General features: G+C 51.2%; 2 protein-coding genes across 5 annotated transcripts in view; both read left to right on the forward strand.

Moving 5' to 3' along the window:
* Window positions 1–19,758, forward strand: part of LOC134339112 (semaphorin-3F-like) — a 123,526-nt gene extending 103,768 nt beyond the window's left edge. For 2 of the 3 annotated variants that reach the window (XM_063035433.1, XM_063035434.1), the window contains exons 12-18: window positions 11,062–11,284; window positions 11,983–12,071; window positions 13,044–13,085; window positions 13,868–14,025; window positions 14,466–14,533; window positions 15,830–15,963; window positions 17,011–19,758. In XM_063035433.1, coding sequence (XP_062891503.1) covers window positions 11,062–11,284; window positions 11,983–12,071; window positions 13,044–13,085; window positions 13,868–14,025; window positions 14,466–14,533; window positions 15,830–15,963; window positions 17,011–17,352 — 1,056 coding nt within the window. In that variant the 3' untranslated portion in view covers window positions 17,353–19,758. The remainder of the gene's footprint in view (window positions 1–11,061; window positions 11,285–11,982; window positions 12,072–13,043; window positions 13,086–13,867; window positions 14,026–14,465; window positions 14,534–15,829; window positions 15,964–17,010) is intronic. The other variant, XM_063035435.1, reaches the window with a different exon arrangement.
* A 2,130-nt stretch (window positions 19,759–21,888) lies between these two features.
* The window catches only part of LOC134339005 (sodium-coupled neutral amino acid transporter 3-like), a 58,708-nt gene continuing 55,676 nt past the window's right edge, over window positions 21,889–24,920 (forward strand). Inside the window, exon 1 of one of the 2 annotated variants that reach the window (XM_063035238.1) lies at window positions 21,889–22,270. The gene's annotated coding sequence lies outside the window, so the exon portion shown is untranslated. The other variant, XM_063035237.1, reaches the window with a different exon arrangement.

The raw sequence follows: 24,920 nt of genomic DNA on the forward strand, positions 1-24,920 counted from the left end.
TGCACCCTCTCTAATCCAGGCAGCATCCTGGAAAATCTCTTCTGCACCCTCTCTAATCCAGACAGCATCCTGGTAAATCTACTCTGCACCCTCTCTAATCCAGGCAGCATCCTGGTAAATCTCTTCTGCACCCTCTCTAATCCAGACAGCATCCTGGTAAATCTCCTCTGCACCCTCTCTAATACAGGCAGCATCCTGGTAAATCTCCTCTGCATCCTCTCTAATCCAGGCAGCATCCTGGTAAATCTCCTCTGCACCCTCTCTAATCCAGGCAGCATCCTGATAAATCTCCTCTACACACTCTCTAATCCGGGCAGCATCCTGGTGAATCTCCTCTGCACCCTCTCTAATCCAGACAGCGTCCTGGTAAATCTGCTCTGCACCCTCTATAATCTAGGCAGTGTGCTGGTAAATCTCCTCTGCACCCTTTCTAATCCTGGCAGTGTGCTGGTAAATCTCCTCTGCACCCTCTCTAATCCAGACAACATCCCGGTAAATCTCCTCTGCATCCTTTCTAATCCTGGCAGTGTGCTGGTAAATCTCCTCTGCACCCTCTCTAATCGAGACAACATCCTGGTAAATCTCCTCTGCACCTTCTCTAATCCAAGCAGCATCCTGGTAAATCTCCTCTGCACCCTCTCTAATCCGGGCAGCATCCTGGTGGATCTCCTCTACACCCTCTCTAATCCAAGCAGCATCCTGGTAAATCTCTTCTGCACCCTCTCTAATCCAGGCAGCATCCTGGTAAATCTGCTCTGCACCCTCTCTAATCCAGGCAGCGTCCTGGTAAATCTCCTCTGCACCCTTTCTAATCCTGGCAGTGTGCTGGTAAATCTCCTCTGCACCCTCTCTAATCGAGACAACATCCTGGTAAATCTCCTCTGCACCCTCTCTAATCCAGGCAGCATCCTGGTAGATCTCCTCTGCACCCTCTCTAATCCAGGCAGCATCCTGGTAAATCTCCTCTGCACCCTCTCTAATCCAGGCCGCATCCTGGTAAATCTCCTCTGCACCCTCTCTAATCCAGGCAGCATCCTGGTAAATCTCCTCTACACCCTGTCTAATCCAGGCAGCATCCTGGTAAATCTCCTCTGCACCCTCTCTAATCCAGGCAGCATCGTGGTAAATCTCTTCTGCACCCTCTCTAATCCAGGCAACATCCTGGTAAATCTCCTCTGCACCCTCTCTAATCCGGGCAGCATCCTGGTAAATCTCTTCTGCACCCTCTCTAATCCAGGCAGCATCCTGGTAAATCTCTTCTGCACCCTCTCTAATCCAGGCAGCATCCTGGTAAATCTCCTCTGCATCCTCTCTAATCCAGGCAGCATCCTGGTAAATCTCCTCTGCACCCTCTCTAATCCAGGCAGCATCCTGATAAATCTCCTCTACACACTCTCTAATCCGGGCAGCATCCTGGTGAATCTCCTCTGCACCCTCTCTAATCCAGACAGCGTCCTGGTAAATCTCCTCTGCACCCTCTATAATCCAGGCAGTGTGCTGGTAAATCTCCTCTGCACCCTTTCTAATCCTGGCAGTGTGCTGGTAAATCTCCTCTGCACCCTCTCTAATCCAGACAACATCCCGGTAAATCTCCTCTGCACCCTTTCTAATCCTGGCAGTGTGCTGGTAAATCTCCTCTGCACCCTCTCTAATCGAGACAACATCCTGGTAAATCTCCTCTGCACCTTCCCTAATCCAAGCAGCATCCTGGTAAATCTCCTCTACACCCTCTCTAATCCGGGCAGCATCCTGGTGGATCTCCTCTACACCCTCTCTAATCCAAGCAGCATCCTGGTAAATCTCTTCTGCACCCTCTCTAATCCAGGCAGCATCCTGGTAAATCTGCTCTGCACCCTCTCTAATCCAGGCAGCATCCTGGTAAATCTCCTCTGCACCCTCTCTAATCCAGGCAGCATCCTGGTAAATCTCCTCTGCACCCTCTCTAATCCAGGCAGCATCCTGGTAAATCTCCTCTGCATCCTCTCTAATCCAGGCAGCATCCTGGTAAATCTCCTCTGCACCCTCTCTAATCCAGGCAGCATCCTGATAAATCTCCTCTACACACTCTCTAATCCGGGCAGCATCCTGGTGAATCTCCTCTGCACCCTCTCTAATCCAGACAGCGTCCTGGTAAATCTCCTCTGCACCCTCTATAATCTAGGCAGTGTGCTGGTAAATCTCCTCTGCACCCTTTCTAATCCTGGCAGTGTGCTGGTAAATCTCCTCTGCACCCTCTCTAATCCAGACAACATCCCGGTAAATCTCCTCTGCACCCTTTCTAATCCTGGCAGTGTGCTGGTAAATCTCCTCTGCACCCTCTCTAATCGAGACAACATCCTGGTAAATCTCCTCTGCACCTTCTCTAATCCAAGCAGCATCCTGGTAAATCTCCTCTGCACCCTTTCTAATCCTGGCAGTGTGCTGGTAAATCTCCTCTGCACCCTCTCTATTCCAGACAACATCCCGGTAAATCTCCTCTGCACCCTTTCTAATCCTGGCAGTGTGCTGGTAAATCTCCTCTGCACCCTCTCTAATCGAGACAACATCCTGGTAAATCTCCTCTGCACCTTCTCTAATCCAAGCAGCATCCTGGTAAATCTCCTCTGCACCCTCTCTAATCCGGGCAGCATCCTGGTGGATCTCCTCTACACCCTCTCTAATCCAGGCAGCATCCTGGTAGATCTCCTCTGCACCCTCTCTAATCCAGGCAGCATCCTAGTAAATCTCCTCTGCACCCTCTCTAATCAAGGCAGCATCCTGGTAAATCTCCTCTGCACCCTCTCTAATCCAGGCAGCATCCTGGTAAATCTCCTCTACACCCTCTCTAATCCAGGCAGCATCCTGGTAAATCTCCTCTGCACCCTCTCTAATCCAGGCAGCATCCTGGTAAATCTCTTCTGCACCCTCTCTAATCCAGGCAACATCCTGGTAAATCTCCTCTGCACCCTCTCTAATCCGGGCAGCATCCTGGTAAATCTACTCTGCACCCTCTCTAATCCAGGCAGCATCCTGGTAAATCTCTTCTGCACCCTCTCTAATCCAGGGAGCATCCTGGTAAATCTCCTCTGCACCCTCTCTAATCCAGGCAGCATCCTGGTAAATCTCCTCTGCATCCTCTCTAATCCAGGCAGCATCCTGGTAAATCTCCTCTGCACCCTCTCTAATCCAGGCAGCATCCTGATAAATCTCCTCTACACACTCTCTAATCCGGGCAGCATCCTGGTGAATCTCCTCTGCACCCTCTCTAATCCAGACAGCGTCCTGGTAAATCTCCTCTGCACCCTCTATAATCTAGGCAGTGTGCTGGTAAATCTCCTCTGCACCCTTTCTAATCCTGGCAGTGTGCTGGTAAATCTCCTCTGCACCCTCTCTAATCCAGACAACATCCCGGTAAATCTCCTCTGCATCCTTTCTAATCCTGGCAGTGTGCTGGTAAATCTCCTCTGCACCCTCTCTAATCGAGACAACATCCTGGTAAATCTCCTCTGCACCTTCTCTAATCCAAGCAGCATCCTGGTAAATCTCCTCTGCACCCTCTCTAATCCGGGCAGCATCCTGGTGGATCTCCTCTACACCCTCTCTAATCCAGGCAGCGTCCTGGTAAATCTCCTCTGCACCCTTTCTAATCCTGGCAGTGTGCTGGTAAATCTCCTCTGCACCATCACTAATCGAGACAACATCATGGTAAATCTCCTCTGCACCCTCTCTAATCCAGGCAGCATCCTGGTAGATCTCCTCTGCACCCTCTCTAATCCAGGCAGCATCCTGGTAAATCTCCTCTGCATCCTCTCTAATCCAGGCAGCATCCTGGTAAATCTCCTCTGCACCCTCTCTAATCGAGACAACATCCTGGTAAATCTCCTCTGCACCCTCTCTAATCCAGGCAGCATCCTGGTAGATCTCCTCTGCACCCTCTCTAATCCAGGCAGCATCCTGGTAAATCTCCTCTGCACCCTCTCTAATCCAGGCAGCATCCTGGTAAATCTCCTCTGCACCCTCTCTAATCCAGGCAGCATCCTGGTAAATCTCCTCTACACCCTCTCTAATCCAGGCAGCATCCTGGTAAATCTCCTCTGAACCCTCTCTAATCCAGGCAGCATCCTGGTAAATCTCTTCTGCACCCTCTCTAATCCAGGCAACATCCTGGTAAATCTCCTCTGCACCCTCTCTATTCCGGGCAGCATCCTGGTAAATCTCTTCTGCACCCTCTCTAATCCAGGCAGCATCCTGGTAAATCTCCTCTGCACCCTCTCTAATCCAGGCAGCATCCTGGTAAATCTCCTCTGCATCCTCTCTAATCCAGGCAGCATCCTGGTAAATCTCCTCTGCACCCTCTCTAATCGAGGCAGCATCCTGTTAAATCTCCTCTACACACTCTCTAATCCGGGCAGCTTCCTGGTGAATCTCCTCTGCACCCTCTCTAATCCAGACAGCGTCCTGGTAAATCTCCTCTGCACCCTCTATAATCCAGGCAGTGTGCTGGTAAATCTCCTCTGCACCCTTTCTAATCCTGGCAGTGTGCTGGTAAATCTCCTCTGTACCCTCTCTAATCCAGACAACATCCCGGTAAATCTCCTCTGCACCCTTTCTAATCCTGGCAGTGTGCTGGTAAATCTCCTCTGCACCCTCTCTAATCGAGACAACATCCTGGTAAATCTCCTCTGCACCTTCTCTAATCCAAGCAGCATCCTGGTAAATCTCCTCTGCACCCTCTCTAATCCGGGCAGCATCCTGGTGGATCTCCTCTACACCCTCTCTAATCGAAGCAGCATCCTGGTAAATCTCTTCTGCACCCTCTCTAATCCAGGCAGCATCCTGGTAAATCTGCTCTGCACCCTCTCTAATCCAGGCAACATCCTGGTAAATCTCCTCTGCACCCTCTCTAATCCAGGCAGCATCCTGGTAAATCTTCTCTACACCCTCTCTAATCCAGGCAGCATCCTGGTAAATCTCCTCTACACCCTCTCTAATCCAAGCAGCATCCTGGTAAATCTCTTCTACACCCTCTCTAATCCAGGCAGCATCCTGGTAAATCTGCTCTGCACCCTCTCTAATCCAGGCAGCATCCTGGTAAATCTCCTCTGCACCCTCTCTAATCCAGGCAGCATCCTGGTAAATCTCTTCTACACCCTCCCTAATCCAGGCAGCATCCTGGTAAATCTCCTCTGCACCCTCTCTAATCCAGGCAGCATCCTGGTAAATCTCCTCTGCACCCTCTCTAATCCAGGCAGCATCCTGGTAAATCTGTTCTGCAGCCTCTCTAATCCAGGCAGCAACCTGGTAAATCTCCTCTGCACCCTCTCTAATCCAGACAGCATCCTGGTAAATCTCTTCTGCACCCTCTCTAATCCAGGCAGCATCCTGGTAAATCTAGTCTGCACCCTCTCTAATCCAGACAGCATCCTGGTAAATCTACTCTGCACCCTCTCTAATCCAGGCAGCATCCTGGTAAATCTCTTCTGCACCCTCTCTAATCCAGACAGCATCCTGGTAAATCTACTCTGCACCCTCTCTAATCCAGACAGCATCCTGGTAAATCTACTCTGCACCCTCTCTAATCCAGGCAGCATCCTGGTAAATCTCTTCTGCACCCTCTCTAATCCAGGCAGCATCCTGGTAAATCTCTTCTGCACCCTCTCTAATCCAGGCAGCATCCTGGTAAATCTCCTCTGCACCCTCTCTAATCCAGGCAGCATCCTGGTAAATCTCCTCTGCACCCTCTCTAATCCAGGCAGCATCCTGGTAAATCTCCTCTGCACCCTCTCTAATCCAGGCAGCAATCCGGTAAACCCCTTCTCTGCGCTCTGCACTATCTCCGTGTCTGTCCTGTAGTGGGAGAGGATGAAAAGGTTTCGCAAGGCAGGTTTCAGCGCTGGTTGAAGGGTGCTGGCACATTACTTAAATATTCTTGTAAAAAATGCCTGACCTGAAGATATTGCAAAAAGTGTGAGTATGAATGAGAGTATTTAGTTACTAATTTCTCAAAGGACATCAATCAGCCTTCTTGAAACAAATCCATAAAGGAATAAATTCCTTTATTCCTCCAAAGAGAAAAGGTAGGACCACTAAGTGAAGGTTTAAATAAATAGTTTCAATAAATTAAACTAAGATGGTTAATTTTTTTAAGATTAAAAAACTTTCGAAACTGGTACCAAATTCATAATGACTGCTTAATTATAGGATTCATATTTAAAATAGAAATTTTGGCCAGTTGTACAGGGTAAAGAAGCTCCTAATAACGAGTTTAAGTAAAATTGTTTCACAGCTTTCAATTCCAAGTCAACCCAAGGTAGTCGTTCATTTTTATCAGTCCAATATAACCAAGAACACGCATAACGTATATTAACCCCCCAATAATACATTCTTAAATTAGGGAAAGAAAGACCTCCATCCTTTTTAAATTTTTGTAAATGACATTTTCCAATTCCTGGTCTTTCATTATTCCAAACATAGAACATAGAGCATAGAACATAGAATAGTACAGCACAGTACAGGCCTTTCGGCCCACAATGTTGTGCCGACCCTCAAACCCTGCCTCCCATATAACCCCCCACCTTAAATTCCTCCATATACCTGTCTAGTAGTCTCTTAAACTTCACTAGTGTATCTGCCTCCACCACTGACTCAGGCAGTGCATTCCACGCACCAACCACTCTCTGAGTAAAAAACCTTCCTCTAATATCCCCCTTGAACTTCCCACCCCTTACCTTAAAGCCATGTCCTCTTGTATTGAGCAGTGGTGCCCTGGGGAAGAGGCGCTGGCTATCCACTCTATCTATTCCTCTTATTATCTTGTACACCTCTATCATGTCTCCTCTCATCCTCCCTCTCTCCAAAGAGTAAAGCCCTAGCTCCCTTAATCTCTGATCATAATGCATACTTTCTAAACCAGGCCGCATCCTGGTAAATCTCCTTTGTACCCTTTCCAATGCTTCCACATCCTTCCTGTAGTGAGGTGACCAGAAATGGACACAGTACTCCAAGTGTGGCCTAACCAGAGTTTTATAGAGCTGCATCATTACATCGCGACTCTTAAACTCTATCCCTCGACTTATGAAAGCTAACACCCCATAAGCTTTCCTAACTACCCTATCCGCCTGTGAGGCAACTTTCAGGGATCTGTGGACATGTACCCCGAGTTCCCTCTGCTCCTCCACACTACCAAGTATCCTGCCATTTACTTTGTACTCTGCCTTGGAGTTTGTCCTTCCAAAGTGTACCACCTCACACTTCTCCGGGTTGAACTCCATCTGCCACTTCTCAGCCCACTTCTGCATCCTATCAATGTCTCTCTGCAATCTTTGACATTCCTCTACACTATCCACAACACCACCAACCTTTGTGTCGTCTGCAAACTTGCCAACCCACCCTTCTACCCCCACATCCAGGTTGTTAATAAAAATCACAAAAAGTAGAGGTCCCAGAACAGATTCTTGTGGGACACCACTAGTCACAATCCTCCAATCTGAATGTACTCCCTCCACCACCACCCTCTGCCTTCTGCAGGCAAGCCAATTCTGAATCCACCTGGCCAAACTTCCCTGGATCCCATGCCTTCTAACTTTCTGAATAAGCCTACCGTATGGAACCTTGTCAAATGCCTTACTAAAATCCATATAGATCACATCCACTGTACTACCCTCATCTATATGCCTGGTCACCTCCTCAAAGAACTCTATCAGGCTTGTTAGACATGATCTGCCCTTCACAAAGCCATGCTGACTGTCCCTGATCAGACCATGATTCTCTAAGTGCCTATAGATCCTATCTCTAAGAATCTTTTCCAACAGCTTTCCCACCACAGACGTAAGGCTCACTGGTCTATAATTACCCGGACTATCCCTACTACCTTTTTTGAACAAGGGAACAACATTCGCCTCCCTCCAATCCTCCGGTACCATTCCTGTGGACAACGAGGACATAAAGATCCTAGCCAGAGGCTCAGCAATCTCTTCTCTCACCTCGTGGAGCAGCCTGGGGAATATTCCGTCAGGCCCCGGGGACTTATCTGTCCTAATGTATTTTAACAACTCCAACACCTCCTCTCCCGTAATATCATCATGCTCCAGAACATCAACCTCACTCATATTGTCCTCACCATCATCAAGTTCCCTCGCATTGGTGAATACTGAAGAGAAGTATTCATTGAGGACCTCGCTCACTTTCACAGCCTCCAGGCACATCTTCCCACCTTTATCTCTAATCGGTCCTACCTTCACTCCTGTCATCCTTTTTTTCTTCACATAATTGAAGAATGCCTTGGGGTTTTCCTTTACCCTACTCGCCAAGGCCTTCTCATGCCCCTTTCTTGCTCTCCTCAGCCCCTTCTTAAGCTCCTTTCTTGCTACCCTATATTCCTCAATAGACCCAGCTGATCCTTGCTTCCTAAACCTCATGTATGCTGCCTTCTTCCACCTGACTAGATTTTCCACCTCACTTGTCACCCATGGTTCCTTCACCATACCATTCTTTGTCTTCCTCACCGGGACAAATTTATTTCTTACATCCCGCAAGAGATCTCTAAACATCGACCACATGTCCATAGTACATTTCCCTGCAAAAACATCATCCCAATTCACACCCGCAAGTTCTAGCCTTATAGCCTCATAATTTGCCTTTCCCCAATTAAAAATTTTCCTGTCCTCTTTGATTCTATCCTTTTCCATGATAATTATAAAGGCCAGGGAGCGGTGGTCACTGTCTCCCAGATGCCCACCCACTGAGAGATCTGTGACCTGACCCAGTTCATTACATAATACTAGATCTAGTATGGCATTCCCCCTGGTCGGCCTGTCTGCATACTGTGACAGGAATCCATCCTGGACACACTTAACAAATTCTGCCCCATCTAAGCCCTTGGAACTAATCAGGTGCCAATCAATATTAGGGAAGTTAAAGTCACCCATGATAACAACCCTGTTATTTTTGGTCCTTTCCAAAATCTGCCTCCCAATCTGCTCCTCTGTATCTCTGCTGCTACCAGGGAGCCTATAGAATACCCCCAGTAGAGTAACTGCTCCCTTCCTGTTCCTGACTTCCACCCATACTGACTCAAAAGAGGATCCTGCTACATTATCCACCCTTTCTGTAGCTGTAATAGTATCCCTGACCAGTAATGCCACCCCTTCTCCCCTTTTTCTGCCCTCTCTATCCCTTTTAAAGCACTGAAATCCAGGAATATTGAGAATCCATTCCTGCCCTGGTGCCAGCCAAGTCTCTGTAATGGCCACTACATCATAATTCCATGTATGTATCCAAGCTCTCAGTTCATCACCTTTGTTCCTGATGCTTCTTGCATTGAGGTACACACATTTCAGCCCTTCTACCTTACTGTCTTTACACTGTTTATTCCGCTTCTCTTGAAATAATAGAATCAACCTGATCAAAAAACTTCTTAGTTAAAAAATGGGAATATTTTGAAATACATATAAAAATTTTGGTAAAATCATCATTTTAACTGCATGAATTCGACCTACTAATGAAAGTGTAAGAGGGTTCCATCTAGAAAATAATTGCTTCATGAAATCCACTAAGGGAACTAAATTAGCTCTATAAAGGTCTCCATAATTTTTAGTCATGATAATACCTAAATATTTAAAAGAATCCGTAACTTTAAAAGGAATATGATCATATATAAAAGCAGAATCATTTAAAGGAAATAATTCACTTTTATGCAGGTTTTTTTTATATCCTGAAAACTTTCCAAATTCATTTAATAATTTCAATAAACTAGGAATAGTTTCTTCAGGATTCGAAATATAAACTAAGAGATCAGCAGCATAAAGGGAAATCTTTTGAATAATCCCATTTATGGAAATTCCTTGAATATCCTTAGCTTCACGAAGTGCAATAGCCAAAGGTTCCAGCACCAAATTAAATAACAAAGGACTTAATGAACATCCTTGTCTAGTACCCTGGAAAGCTGGAAAAAGGGGGATCTACAGTTATTAGTGATAACAGTGGCAATAAGGCTTATATACAAGATTCTGACCTGTTAGACGCTTTTTAAAAAATGAACCCTTTAGTGAAAGGTTTTATTGGGAAAATTTATAATTTACTATTACAACAGGATAATTATCCTCTATTTAAGATTAAGCAAGATTGGGAAAGAGAGCTTAACATGACCTTGATAACAGAGGATTGGTTGCAAATTTTGAAGCTGGTTAACTCTTCTTCGATTTGCGCCAGTCATTCTTTAATTCAATTTAAAATTGTACATCGTTGTTATTTGACAAAGGAGAGACTGTCTAAAATATTTCCTAATGTTAATAGTCAGTGTGACTGAGATAGCTACATTGACACATATGTTTTGGTCGTGTTCTGTATTGAAACAGTTTTGGAAATCTATTTTTTCTACAATTTCTAAAGCTTTAAAAATTAATTTACAACCTAATAAATTGACAGTTTTGTTTGGTATAATTCCTCAATATATTCATGGTATTTCTATATCAGACCAACATTTAATTGCATTTGCTACATTATTGGCTATAAGGGCTATTTTATTAAAATGGAAAGATGCCTCTGCTCCCACTTTGATACAATGGTTCTCTCAGGTAATTCTATGTCTTAGTTCGGAAAAAATCAGGTCAAACTTTTGATCCTAGATTTGACTTTGAGAAAAGGTGGGGCTCTTTTGCCTGCTACTATCATTTGATTTGAGTTAATTAAGATGGTTCCCTTCTGATTCTTGGGTAAATAGATTTGGTTGGAGGATTGATGTCTTTTTTTATAGAAGCTTGTATGGTGTATAGCTCTGGGTTTGTGCTCCAAATGGTTTTTTTTTTGTAAGCTGGGGTTTATTTTTGTTTTAGTTAGTAGGGGTTCTTTTTTCCTTTTTTTAAAAAAATAGCTTTAACATTTTGTTTTGTTATTGATATACTGTTTAGCTTGGTTAATAGTTTGCTCTTATTATACATATTGATATATTGACTTGATCATTTTAATTTTTTTTTGTTGTCAATTTTCAATAATAATTAATAAAAAGATTTAAAAATGAAATGACGGGTGCTGGCGGTGGCGGGGAGGCAGTGGGCCGGGGGTCTGACTCCTCTCCTTCCTCAGTGCGCAGGGGGCGCGTTCACGCCGAGCGTCCGGACCAGCAAGGATTATCGCGACGGCTTCCTCCACTTCGTGCGCAGCCACCCGCTGATGTACAACGCGGTGCAGCCCACTCACGGCCGCCCCCTGGTGCTCAGGACCGGTACTGCCTACAGGTTCACTGCCCTGGCCGTCGATCGAGTCGACGCGGTGGACGGGCGTTACGAGGTGCTGTTCCTCGGCACAGGTGGGCGGAGGGGTGGGGAGGGAGGAGCTCCATGCTGGGGGGAGGGAGGGTGAGGAGAGAGCTCCGTGGTAGGGAGGGATATTGTAGAGGGAGTTCCATGCTGGGGAGGGAACTCCATGCTGGAGAGGCGTTGTGAGGATGGATCCCCATGCTGGGGGAGGGACGGTGAGGAGAGATCTCCATGCTGGGGGAGGGGTTGTGAGGATGGATCCCCATGCTGGGGGAGGGACGGTGAGGAGGGATCTCCATGCGGGGGAGGGGTTGTGAGGAAGGAGCTCCATGCTGGGGGAGGGGTTGTGAGGAGGGATCTCCATGCTGGGGGAGGGACGGTGAGGAGGGATCTCCATGCTGGGGGAGGGACGGTGAGGAGGGATCTCCATGCGGGGGAGGGGTTGTGAGGAGGGAGCTCCATGCTGGGGGAGGGACGGTGAGGAGGGAGCTCTGTGCTGGGGGAGGGGTGGTGGGGAGGGAGCTCTGTGCTGAGGAGGGAACTCCATGCTGTGGGAGTGGTGGTGATGAGGGAGCTTTGCACTGGGGGCAGGACAGTGTGCAGGGATCTCCACGCTGGTGGGGGAAGGACATTGAGGAGGGGGCTCTGCACTGTGGGAGTGGCAGTGAGGAGGGAGCACTGCACTGAGGGAGGTGTGGGGGTGATACCTTCACCCTCAAGTTTTGTGTCTGGTCTCTCCACCCCACAGACCTGGGCACAGTCCAGAAGGTGGTCGTCCTGACGGATTCCAAGGGCAAAATGGAGGAAGTGACCCTGGAGGAGGTTCAGGTTTTCCGAGTAAGTGGGTCGGAGAGGGATGTGTGTGTGTGTGTGGGGGGGGTGTCAAGGTGCTGGAGATGTCCACCAATTCCCAGTTGGGGCGAAGAGGGAGGGTAGAGGGTCTACCAATTGACAGTTGAATTGAGGGGTGGGGGTGGAGAGACCCCGCCGATTCCCTCTTGGGACGGGAGGATCTACCAGTTCTCATCTGAGATGGGGAGGATCCATTGATTCCCAGTTGGGATGTGGAGAGTCTATTGACCCACGTATGGAACAGGGGCAGCAGGGAGTCCACCTATACCCAGTTGGGACATAGAGGGTCCACCAATTCCCAGTTGGGTCGGGGAGGGAGGGTTGAGGGTCCACCAGGGACTGATTCCAAGATGGGATGGGGAGGGCGAGGTGAGAGTCCAGATTCCCAGTTGGGACGGAGGAGAGATGTGGGTCCACCGATTCCGTTTGGGATGGGGAGGGAAGTTAGCACTGTGGGGGAGGGAGGGAGCATCTCAGGGGTTGGGTGCAGCGCAGACCGAGTGGGCTGCACTGCCGAGGACAGGATCACCCTCCTTGAGAGTTGTTGGAGCCACACTTACCCGGGCAAGGAGTGGGACAGCTGATGTGGTGGATGCGGAGGGCGCGGACTAACTCAACCAGGCAAGCGGGGGAGTGTCCGATCATGCTCCCGACTTGTAGATATGGGAAAGGACTTGGGATGTTGGGGGAGGGTCACTCTCCAAAGGACCCCCAACCGTTGACCTGCTCTCGTAGCCACGGTGTTTGTGCAGCTGGTCCGGTTGAGCTTCTGGTCACTGGTGACCCCAGGGACTTTGAATTACAGTATAATCTCTACTGGAAGCTGAGAGGGAGGGGGGGGGGAGTGAGAATCTGAGTCAGCCAGACTTCCTGCTCTCCATCTCTGCTGGGTGATCTTGGGGTTCAAGAGAGACCCTGTCGTACTCTAACCCTCTTCAAATCTCTGTGACGTTGCAGACTCCCGCGGCGGTGAAGGACATTCAGATCTCCTCGAAACGAGTAAGGACACGGGGACCGGGATCCCGCAGGATGGTTGTGGAATGGGGAAGAATTCCTCGCTTCTCGCCACACCCTCCCTCCAATCTGTTCCTTTCCTCCTTGTCGGTGCACGGTCCTCAATGCCTCATTCCTCAGTCCCTCCCTCCGCACCTCACTGCCCTCTCACCATTCGAATTAGGCCATTTGGCCCACTGGGGCTGCCCCACCATTCCATCATTTCCCTCTCAACACCCCATTCTCCTGACTTCTTCACGTATCCCTTGACACCCTTACTAATCAAGAACCCACCAACCTCCGCTTTAGGTACACCCAATGACCTGTCCCCCACACCTGCCTGTGGCATCAACTTCCACAGATTCACCACCCACTGGCTGAAGAAATTCCTCCTCATCTCTGTCCTAAAAGGTCATCCCTCTATTCTGAGGCTGTGCCCTCTGGTCCTAGACTCCCCCACCATAGGAAACATCCTCTCCAAGTCCACCCTATCGAGGCCTTCCAATATTCAATAGGTTTCAATGAGATCCCCCCTCATTCTTCTCAACTCCAGCCCACAGGATTCAAACGGCTCTTCCTGTGTTAACCCTTTCACAGGATCGTTCTCATGAACCGTGTCTGCACCCTCTCCAATGTCAGCACGTCCCTTCTTAGATAAGGAGCCCAAAACTGCTCCAGGTGCGGTCCGACTGATGCTTTATATAAGAGCTCAGCCCATTCCCCTTCTCCGCCCCCCCACCCCGGGGTGCTAACGCTCTCTCTCTCTCTGCTCCCCTGTCCCCCCACAGCAGCAGCTGTACGTGTCGTCGGAGGTGGGGGTCACCCAGCTGTCCCTGCATCGCTGCGGGCACTACGGCCGGGGGTGTGCCGACTGCTGCCTGGCGCGGGACCCTTACTGCGCCTGGGACGGGCGAGCCTGTTCCCGGTACAGCCCGGCTGCCAAACGGTGCGTCAATAACGGGGGAGGGGGGAGAGTTTACAGGAGGCAGTATGGAGGGCAGGGGAGGGGGGAACAGAGGGAGGGAGGGGACAGAGAGGAGGGAGGTTGGGAGGAGGATGCGACAGGGAGGGGAGAGAGAAATAGAAGGGATGGGAAGGTGAGGAGAGGGTGATGCAGGGTGCAGCGCCCGGGTCAGCAAGAGGACAGAAGGTGCAGCGGCTGATTGGTGATGGGCAGTGGACAGAGGGGTGGGGGCGGAGAGGGAGAGAGCAGGATGAAGGGAGAGTTGTGGACAGATGGTGGGAGGGGGGGAGACAGAGGGGACAGAATGAGGGAATTAAGTGTCGGAGGGAAATCGAGGGAACTATCAGGATAATCAGTTCTCTCCTCCTATCTCCACCCCCACCCCACTTTTTTTCACCCTCGCCTCCCACCTCGTCCCGCAGACGGAGCAGACGGCAGGACGTCCGGAATGGTGACCCCGTTCGTCAGTGCCAGGGTTTCCACATGAAAGGTAGAGAGCCCGAGAACGCCCTCCAGAACCGGTGGGATTGGTATCTGTTTCTCCAGGGAGACGGGAACCATGTGCGGTGCTCCCGGTGTGGGTCTGACCCAGGGATACGGAGACAGGAACTGTGTACGGTGCTCCCGGTGTGGGTCTGACCCAGGGATACGGAGACAGGAACTGTGTACGGTGCTCCCGGTGTGGGTCTGACCCAGGGATACGGAGACAGGAACTGTGTACGGTGCTCCCGGTGTGGGTCTGACCCAGGGATACGGAGACAGGAACTGTGTACGGTGCTCCCGGTGTGGGTCTGACCCAGGGATACGGAGACAGGAACTGTGTACGGTGCTCCCGGTGTGGGTCTGACCCAGGGATACGGAGACAGGAACTGTGTACGGTGCTCCCGGTGTGGGTCTGACACAGGGATACGGAGACAGGAACTGTGTACGGTGCTCCCGGTGTGGGTCTGACCCAGGGATACGGAGACGGGTACCGTGCACAGTGCTCCCGGTGTGGGTCTGACTCCAGGGGATACAGAGACAGGAACTGTGTCCGGTGCTCCCGGTATGGGTCTGACCCGGGGAGACGGGAACTGTACATGGTGCTCCCAGTGTGGGTCTGACCCAGGGAGACGGGAACCGTGCGCGGTGCTCCCGGTGAGGGTCTGACCCAGGGATACGGAGACGGGAACCATGTGCGGTGCTCCCGGTGTGGGTCTTACCCAGGGATACGGAGACAGGAACTGTGTACGGTGCTCCCGGTGTGCGTCTGACCCAGGGAGACGGGAGCTGTGCGCGGTGCTCCCGGTATGGGTCTGACCCGGGGAGACGGGAACTGTACACGGTGCTCCCAGTGTGGTTCTGACCCAGGGAGACGGGAAACGTGCGCGGTGCTCCCGGTGTGGGTCTTACCCAGGGATACGGAGACAGGAACTGTGTACGGTGCTCCCAGTGTGGGTCTGACCCAGGGATAGGGAGATTGGAACTGTGCGCGGTGCTCCCGGTGTGGGTCTGACCCAGGGAGACGGGAACTGTGCGCGGTGCTCCCGGTATGAGTCTGACCCCAGGGAGACGGGAATTGTGCACGGTTCTCCCGGTATGGGTCTGACCCAGGGAAATGGGAACTGTGTACGGTGCTCCCGGTGTGACTCTGACTCAGTGATTCGGACGGAGACGGGAACTGTGCGCGATGCTCGCGGTGTGGGTCTGACCTAGGGAGACGGGAACTGTGCGCTGCGTAGGTGGGAGGGTTGAGTTTTCCGGGGAAAGGTGAGCTGTCGGTGACCGGGATTCTCTGTGCCCGCAGTGGGGAGGCTGGATTCGAACACGGTTCAGTTCGGTGTGGAGGGGAGCAGCACATTCCTGGAGTGCCGACCGCGATCGCCCAGAGCCACAACCAAGTGGCTGGTGGAACGTCCTTCCGCCTCCCGGAGGAAACTGGTACGAACACCCGGGGTTTAGACGGGGAGGGAGCGCCGCACCACGGGGAGGGGGGTGTGGTGAAGTGAGTTGTTCCCTCCACGGACGTTGTTAGCGGGGCTGTGAGTGTGGGAGAGGTTCCCGGTCGGGCGAGGGGGCGGAGTGAGCAAAGGTGACCGGGAAGAGGACCGGAGCAGTGGTTCAGAACGAGGTAACAAGGTGTGTGTGTGTGTGTGTGTGTGTGTGTGTGTGTGTGTGTGTGTGAGAGAGAGAGAGAGAGAGTCTGACAGACAGCGTAAATTCTCTGTTAACGTGTCTGTGTGTGTGAGTGAATGTGTCTTTCACGCTTTCTCTGCTTTGCGGGAGCTCCGGCTGTAGCTGTTGTTGATCTGTTCTTTGTTTTCCCCGTGACACCCCAACCCCTGCCTATCCCCCTTCCCCTTCCCTATCCCCCTTCCCCTTCCCTTCACTCCCCTTTCCTTCCCCTCTCTCCATCCCTGCTCCTCTCCCTCTTCCCTCCACTCTCTCTTCCCACTCCCACTTTCTCTAACCCTCTCCTTCCCTCCCCCACCCTTCCTCCCCTCTCCTCCTCCCTCCCTCCCCTCCATCCCAAACCTCTCCTCCTCCCCCTCCCAATCTCCTCACCCTTCCCCCTCCCTCACTCCCCTCCTCCCTCCCTCACTGCCCTCCCCCTCCCTCCTAACCCTCTCCTCCTACCCCTCCCGATCTCATCCCTCCCTCCCTCCCTCCTCCTCCATCCCAAACCTCTCCCCTTCCTCCCAACCTCCTCCCCTCCCCGTCTCCTTTCCCTTCCCTCTCTCCCCCTCCCCTTCCTCCCCTCTCCTCCCCTTCTCCTCCTCCCCCACCCTCCCTTCCCTCTCCTCCACCCTCCCTTCCCTCTCCTCCTCCACCTCCCCCTCCCTCCCCTCTCCCCTCTCCCCTCCCCCCTCCCCGTCTCTCCCCTCTCGTCCTCCCCATCCCCTCATCTTCCCGCTCCTCCTTCCCCCGCCATCGCCACCTCCCTACACTTCTCCTCCCTCCCCTGTCCTCGCCCCCGTCCATCTCCAGCTGGGCCGGGAGCCGCGGCTGCTGCGGACCGAGCTCGGCTTGCTGCTGCGCTCGCTGGAGCTCCGCGACTCGGCTGTCTACCACTGCATCGCCACCGAGAACGGCTTCAGCCAGACCGTAGCCCGCCTCGAACTCCGGGTGCTGGAGCGGGCGGCGGTGGAGCCCGAGCTCCCGGGGCCGGGTCCCTTCCACCCCGCCGCCGCCGCCGTCGCCTCCTCGCCGGACCCGGGCCGCCGCCCCTCGGACGGATCGGCCATCGAACTCCTCTGCCAGGACTACTGGCGAGGGCCGCGCAGCCCTGCCCGGCCCAAGCGAAACACCGACGGCGGGGCCCGGGGCTGAGATCCGCGATCGCCGCCGACACTCGGTCCACGGAACGGCCGGAGAGCGGGGTCTCAGCCCGGGATGTTCGACTGTGGGAGGGGTGGTCGTAGAGATGGGGGCGCGAACACTCCAGAAACACAAACCCGGGGGCGTGGTGTGTGTCTGTAGGTGTCAACTGTCTCCCTGCTGCTCTCCCTCTCACACTCTCCTCCTCTCCCCGCTCCCCTCTCGCCCCCTGCCCCTCACCCATCTCCTCTCCCCTCTCGCCCCCCGCCCCTCTCCCCTCTCCCCTCCCCTCTCGCCCCCCGCCCCTCACCTCTCTCTCCTCCCCTCTCGCCCCCCGCCCCTCAGCCCTCTCTCCTCCCCATCCCCCTACCGCCCTCCCTCTCCCCTAATTATCGTCACCCGTCTCGTCAACTTTTCTCTTGCTCTTCTCCTGTGCCCCTCGCCGCTCTCCCGTTTGTTGGGATCTTGCTGTGTAGTTCCCCACCACACGGTAAGGGGGAGGGGTGGGGGGTTGGATTTGGGTTGGGCGGGGCGGCAGGATTGGCTGTGAAGTTGCTGCTGTGGACGTGGCTGCACTCTGATGGGGGGGGGAACCACCTGCCGAACATCACCTGTCCACAAGGGGGCGCAAAGTCAGCTGAACCTCCCTCCTCCCACCATTCCCGACAATCCCACCTCCACGTGGAGAATTCCGCAGGAGACGACAGTTTAATAATAAATTATACGGTTTTAATTCTGGAGTTCACTTTTCTGTCTGTCCGATGTTCTGATCTCTGAGGTTCGCACCTTGGGTTTCTGTGCTTGATGAGGGAGGGGGGAGGGTGCAAGGCTGGAAGCTCTAAGGGAGGGGGGCCCTGTGGTGAATGAATCACCCCTTGCCATCCCAGGGTCTTTCCCCTTTCTGCATGTCAGGAGTGTGACAGGCCATTCAATGCTTGCCCAGGTGGAATTAGTCCATGCACTCCACATCCGCCACATTAACCTTCCCCCTCCCCCACCCCTGTCTACAAGTCAGGATTGTGAAGGGACGCTCCCCACTTACAGAGAACAGGCCATTCGGCCCGCAATAATATGCCGACCTTAATACACAAGATAAATCTAACACCTCAATTTTCCTGTCATTCATCTGAGTTTCGTAAATGCCCGTAATGTATTTGCCTCTACCACCACCTTGGCTGAGAGGTTCATGCATTCGCTCCTCTTTGTAAAATAAATGTACCCCTGCCACCGCCCTCCCCCCCATACTTTCCTCCAATAACCTTAAAATTATGCTCATACACACAAAATGTTGGACCTGGAGGAACTCATCAGGCCAAGGGTCCCGGCCCGAAACGTCAGCTGTTTACTCTTTCCATGGTTACTGCCTGGCCTGCTAAGTTCCTCCAGCAATTTGTGTGCTTCGCCTCCAGGCAGAATACACCCCAATCTACGACCGCCAATTCTGAATCCACGCGGCCAAGTTCCCCTGGATCTCAAGCCTCCCGTCTTTTTGAATGGGGAACCTTATCAAATGCCTTACTGAAATCCATATACACAACATCCAGTGTGGCTTGTCACTTCTTCAAGAACTCAGTCGGGATCTTGAGGCACGAAGTATCCCTCACAGAGCGATGCTGACTATCCCTAACCAGACTACGCTTCTCCAAATGCTCGTTAACCCCGTCTCTCCAATAGTTTGCCCACCGCTGACGTAAGACTCACCGTCTATAATTCCCAGCATTATTCCTACTCCCTTCCCTGAACAAAGGGATAACTTTTGCCACCATCCAATCATCTGCTTCTACTCCTGTGGCCAGTGAGGAGACAAAGATCATCTCCAAAGGCACAACAATCTCTTCCCTCGCTTCCTGTACCAACCTAGGGTATATTCTGCCCTGTCCCGGGGAACTTATCGATGCGTTCCGGCACATCCTCTTCCTTAACGTCGGCACGTTCTGACAACATCAGCCTGTTGTCCTCGCCATCAGCAAGGTCCCTCTCACTCGCGGTGGGTGGGTCCATGAGCCCCTCGGTTAAGGGAACGGCGCGCATAGCATAAAAAAGGTTGGAAGCCCCTCTACCGAAGCAAAGTATCACCCCAACCTCCTCCGACTCCAGGCACGTGTTGTCCCTGATCGGTCCTACCCTCAACCTAGTCAACCCTCTGTTCTTCACACCTGTAGAACGCCCTGGGGCTTTCCTTAAATGCACCTGGTTCTCAAACCGTTTTCTGCTTGTGGCCCTCTTGTGCCTCTCATTTACCTCACCACCCCCCCACCACCACCACCCTCCGTAGTCTCCGTTAGTTGCTAAAGTTTTTTTTTGGGTCGACCGTACTAATTATTCTGATATACAGTTAATATTTATGTTTTAACAGGTTGTAGGTATTGTATGTTAAATATAATGTTTCGGGTGTATATGAAAAATAAAACTATTTCAAAGCTCCGGGGTAGGATATTTTATTTACAATATTTATAATATAATTTTCTTCCAACCAGCAATGAAAAAAAACACTTAACATTGTTACTGTGGGTATTCAGTGAGATCTTGGCGACTGATACAAACTAGTGAGTGTTTGAATATCTTGCCGCAGCTTGGTTAAAGGTAATCGAAGGCCGCCTCTTCTCACAGCAGGGTGGTTACCAGCTTTTGTTGGCAGGTGAACAGTTTATCCAGAGCCACGTTCAACTAAGTGTGAGGACTCCGTCGGTCAGGGTCGTCCGTGGATGTTGCTGTCTAGACACGCAAGCCTGGGCGGAACGGACATCCGCTCCGCGCATCTGATGAACCCCCAGGGAACGGCAGAGACCGCTACAGTTCGGCGCCAATGGAGTTGCCAGCCAGCGTTGAACTCGAGGTCCCCTCACTGGCCTGAGGGACCCCAGCTCCAGATTTTTCCTCGGCGTTTACTCCCGAAGCCTCCCCTATGAGCGGGTACAGCCGCAGAACCGCGGAGGTCTGAGATCAGAGTTCTCCTTCTCCGAGATACTTTATACTTTATTGTCGCCAAACAATTGATACTAGAACGTACAATCATCACAGCGATATTTGATTCTGCGCTTCCCGCTCCTTGGATTACAAATATTAAATATCAAAAATAGTTTAAAATTAGTCAATATTAAAAATTTAAATTATAAATCATAAATAGAAAATAGAAAAATGGGAAGTAAGGTAGTGCAAAAAAACCGAGAGGCAGGTCCGGATATTTGGAGGGTACGGCCCAGATCCGGGTCAGGATCCGTTCAGCAGTCTTATCACAGTTGGAAAGAAGCTGTTCCCAAATCTGGCCGTACGAGTCTTCAAGCTCCTGAACCTTCTCCCGGAGGGAAGAGGGACGAAAAGTGTGTTGGCTGGGTGGGTCGTGTCCTTGATTATCCTGGCAGCACTGCTCCAACAGCGTGCGGTGTAAAATGAGTCCACGGACGGAAGATTGGTTTGTGTGATGTGCTGCGCCGTGTTCACGATCTTCTGCAGCTTCTTTCGGTCTTGGACAGGACAACTTCCATACCAGGTTGTGATGCACCCTAGAAGAAAGCTTTCTACAGTGCATCTATAAAAAAATAGTGCGGGTTTTATGGGACAGGCCAAATTTCTTTAGTTTTCTCAGGAAGTAAAGGCGCTGATGGGCCTTCGTGGCAGTGAACTCTGCTTGGTTGGACCAAGCAGATGAGCTGCCAACCACGGCTGACAAGCGCCATTTACCCGAAGGGACCGGTTTTAAGGCGCAGTAACCCGCCTTTGCCCCTTCTCCTGTCGGTAGAAACGGTTCGTAGCTGAGTCACACGTAAAGACCAGGAGCTGGACTTGATTGTCAGAGGAGGCAGCATCCACAGGAAAAAGCACAGTCGACGTTTCAGGCCGAGACCCTTCGTCAGGACACTTTCCTGTGGATGCTGCGTTCCACCGGCATTTTGTATGGGTTGCTTGAATTTCCAGCATCTGCAGATTTCCTCGTGTTTGCTTGATTGTCAGAGGCTATTTGAGTCGCAGGCCATTTGATAGTCAGTGGGAGCTTAGCACCACTATCACCCCTGACTTACAAACTTAAGAAACCAACTAGATGAGGTGGGGAATCCAATTTTTTTAAAAAAACGATGTTTTCTCCCAGAGCTGTGGAAACTTATTTTGAACATCACCAGTTATCCAGAAGTCCAATAACAGCTCAAGCAAGACTTATGGATAACTGGTGACTTTATACTTTATTGTCGCCAAACAATTGATACTAGAACGTAGAATCAAATATCGCTGTGATGATTGTACGTTCTAGTATCAATTGTTTGGCGACAATAAAGTATAAAGTCACCAGTTATCCATCAGTCTTGCTTGAGTTGTTATATCACTCCGCAGTTCAATAAGACATTCTTGTAATGTGGAGCCAACATCTCTCACGGTCACCCCTAATGGATTCACTGCCCAGTCTTCACCTGCCTTGGCGCTGGGTTTGGAGACTTGCGTGCCTCAGTGACCCGGAGAGCTACGTTGGCTGGCGTCAGGCCTTTACGCTTTGGCCTCTCGGTAGGGTCACCCACACCAAACAGGTCAAAGGGTAGAGGCCAGACTAGGAGCGGTCCACCGGTCCTCCAGGTTCGGGGGTTCGGCTCTGGGCCAACAACCCCGACTGGTCAAACAAAATGGTTATAGAGACAGCTGTGAAGATTCCTTCCGCAGCTGAGCGCGATGGTATACCCGAGTCGCCACCCGGGACTTGCACGACTGACGGTAGTTAAAACCGAAAGGGCGCTGCAGGATGGAAGAAGCGCAGAAGGCCGCCGGGGACGGAGGGTCTTCCTCGGCGGCGTGACCCGATCTCGCCGCGCCGAAATTCCCCCCCGCAGCCGGGCTGCTTCGGCGGACGGTCACAGACAAGAATAAGTCTGCGGACGCTGGAAATCCGCGCAGAGCACGCACAAAATGCCGGAGGAACTCAGCGTCCATGGAAGAGAGTAGACAGGTAACGTAACGTTCCGGGGCCTGGACTTCCAACAAGATTTACCATCAGATCGTCACCCGGTGAAGGAAGCTGTCGCTGAAAAGTTTGAGATTTCCAACGAAAGCGGTCATAGATTCGTTGCTTGATATGAGATTGCAGTCCCTCCCCTTTGTAAGTGTTTATTTAATAAATTCAGATTTTTAAATATATCTGACAGGTCAAATATGTCGGATTTAACAGGGACGATTCGTTCTCCAAATTGCTTATCACTGAGAAAGCTACTTCAGTTTGGTGGTAACCCTTTTTATTCGATTATTACTACACGGGCCGCGCCAGACTTTCCGTGTTAAACCTGGCGACTGGGGACTTTCGCCGGTCTTTCAGTTGGGATTCGGTGTGGATGGGTCGCTGTTAACATGTAATTATCGGTCACAAAGTCATCGCGATTCAGTAGCCGGTGGAGAAGGTTGCTGGGTCACGCCCGCCTTGCTCTCTGTATCGTCAGCGATTCGTGCGCGGAGGTGGAGTCCTTCGGGGTGTGAACAGTGATACGTGCGTCGTCCACCAGAAGCAGGAGATGCCGACCATTCTTTCAATTAAATTCATTTCAGCTGATGCATTTCACAGGTCCTGGTGACGCCGGGCAGACAGTCTCTGAAGAGTATTGATAATGGCTTGGTGGGGCGGTCACCTGTCCTGTGAAGACACTACCCAGGAGAAGGCGATGGAAAACTTCTGTAGAAAAATTTCCCAAGGAGAATCATGGTTAAGGATAGACCATGTTTACCCTCATAGGGTGTGATGTGAGCCTATCGAGGTGGGGTGCAGGGGTTTGGGGTGTAGGTGCTGTTGGGGCAGTGCCAGAGGCAGGGGTGGAGGGTGTGATGTGAGCCAATCGAGGTGCGGTGCAGGGGTTTTGCTGGCTGCTTGCTCTGAAGAACCTGCTCTCTCCTTGGCGTTTTGGGGGCTGCAAAGAAAGGAGCTGTCGGGACCGTCACAGGGGCTCCAGAAGGTTACAGATCAAAAGGTGTGACCCATGGACCCACGCTGCTGGGACACAAGCCGGGGCCTGATCAACCCTGGCTGGGTCGCCTGGGTGAGAGGGTCTGACGTAGAAAGGCCCAAAATGCCCGATGACCCCAGGTTACATCATTGATTATGTGTCCACAACGTCCCAGCATGTATCCCAGGATGTATCCCAGCATGTATCTCAGGATGTACCTCAGTATGTATCTCAGGATGCATCCCAGGATGTATCCCAGCATGTATCTCAGGATGTACCTCAGTATGTATCTCAGGATGTACCTCAGTATGTATCTCAGGATGTACCTCAGTATGTATCTCAGGATACATCTCAGGATGCATCCCAGGATGTATCTCAGGATCCAAGGGTGAACAGGACAATCTGTCAGCATTTCCATGATTAGTTGTCCTCTGGAAAACTGAGGTTGGGAGTCCTTGTGCAGGATTCCCTGGCGGTTAATTTGCAGGTCCAGCCTGTGGTGAGGAAGGCAAATACAATGTTAGCATTTATTTCAAGAGGACTAGAATATAAAAGCAGGGATGTAACGTCGAAACTTCATAAAGCACTGGCGAGGCCTCACTTGCAGTGTTGTGACCAAGTTTGACCCCTTTATCTTAGAAAGGATGTGCCGAAACTGGAGAGGATTCAAAGCTGGTTCACGAAAATGATTCCGTCTGGAAGCTCTGGGCCTGTATTCACTGGAATTCAGAGAATGATGGGTGACTTTGCTGAACCTATTTAATGGTGAAAGGCCTTGATAGAGTGGATGTGGAGAGAATGTTTCTTATGGTGGGGGAGTCTAAGACCAGAGGGCCCAGCCTCAGAATAGAGGGGTGTCCTTTAGAACAGAGGTGAGGAGGAATTTCTTTCACCAGAGGATGGTGAACCTTTGGAGTTCTTTGCCACAGGCAGCTGTGGAGGCCAAGTCTTTATGTCTATTTAAGGTTGATAGATGCTTGATTGGTCAGGACATGAAGGGATACGGGGAGAAGGCAGGAGATTGGGGCTGAGAGGAAAATTGGATCAGCCATGATGAAATGACGGAACAGACTCGATGGGCCAAATGGCCACGCTCTGCTCCGTGGGTTGAAAACGGACACGAGCGGTTGATGATCAGTAATGAGGGTAAACCCTTTCTCGTACAGGTGCTGGTCGAAACGTTTCACGCCCCAAACCAGACTTGCAGCTTCTCTGTCATACCCGGCATAACTTCTCCTCAGTGCCGAGGGAACGTGATGCTCCAGCTATGGGGCATTCACTTCCATCACTTGAAACACGTGGCGTGACTGTATCTTTGCCATAAAGCGAGGATTTGCAGGCAAACCTCACTGGGTGATGAGGCAGCACGGTGTCTGACGTCACCATTTCCTTCCGAAAGCCACCTCACACTGTTCTGTCCATTGTCCAGATCAGCAGTAATGGGCTGGAATGCATTAGCCAGGCTTGGGAGGAACCTGCTATAGCAATTGACAAAATCTAAAGAAGATCCTTTCGCCTTGGGGCATCCACTGCTGCAGGAATTTCCTCGGTACACTTGTACAATGCTTGCCTTGTCAATGGTGTGACCACAGCAAGTGATGTTTAACGGACTCACACTTGTGATGTTGTGCACGGAGCACATCATCTTCTAATCTTTTTTTAACACAG

Source organism: Mobula hypostoma, chromosome 28, assembly GCF_963921235.1.
Source record: "Mobula hypostoma chromosome 28, sMobHyp1.1, whole genome shotgun sequence".
Lineage (NCBI taxonomy): Eukaryota > Metazoa > Chordata > Chondrichthyes > Myliobatiformes > Myliobatidae > Mobula > Mobula hypostoma.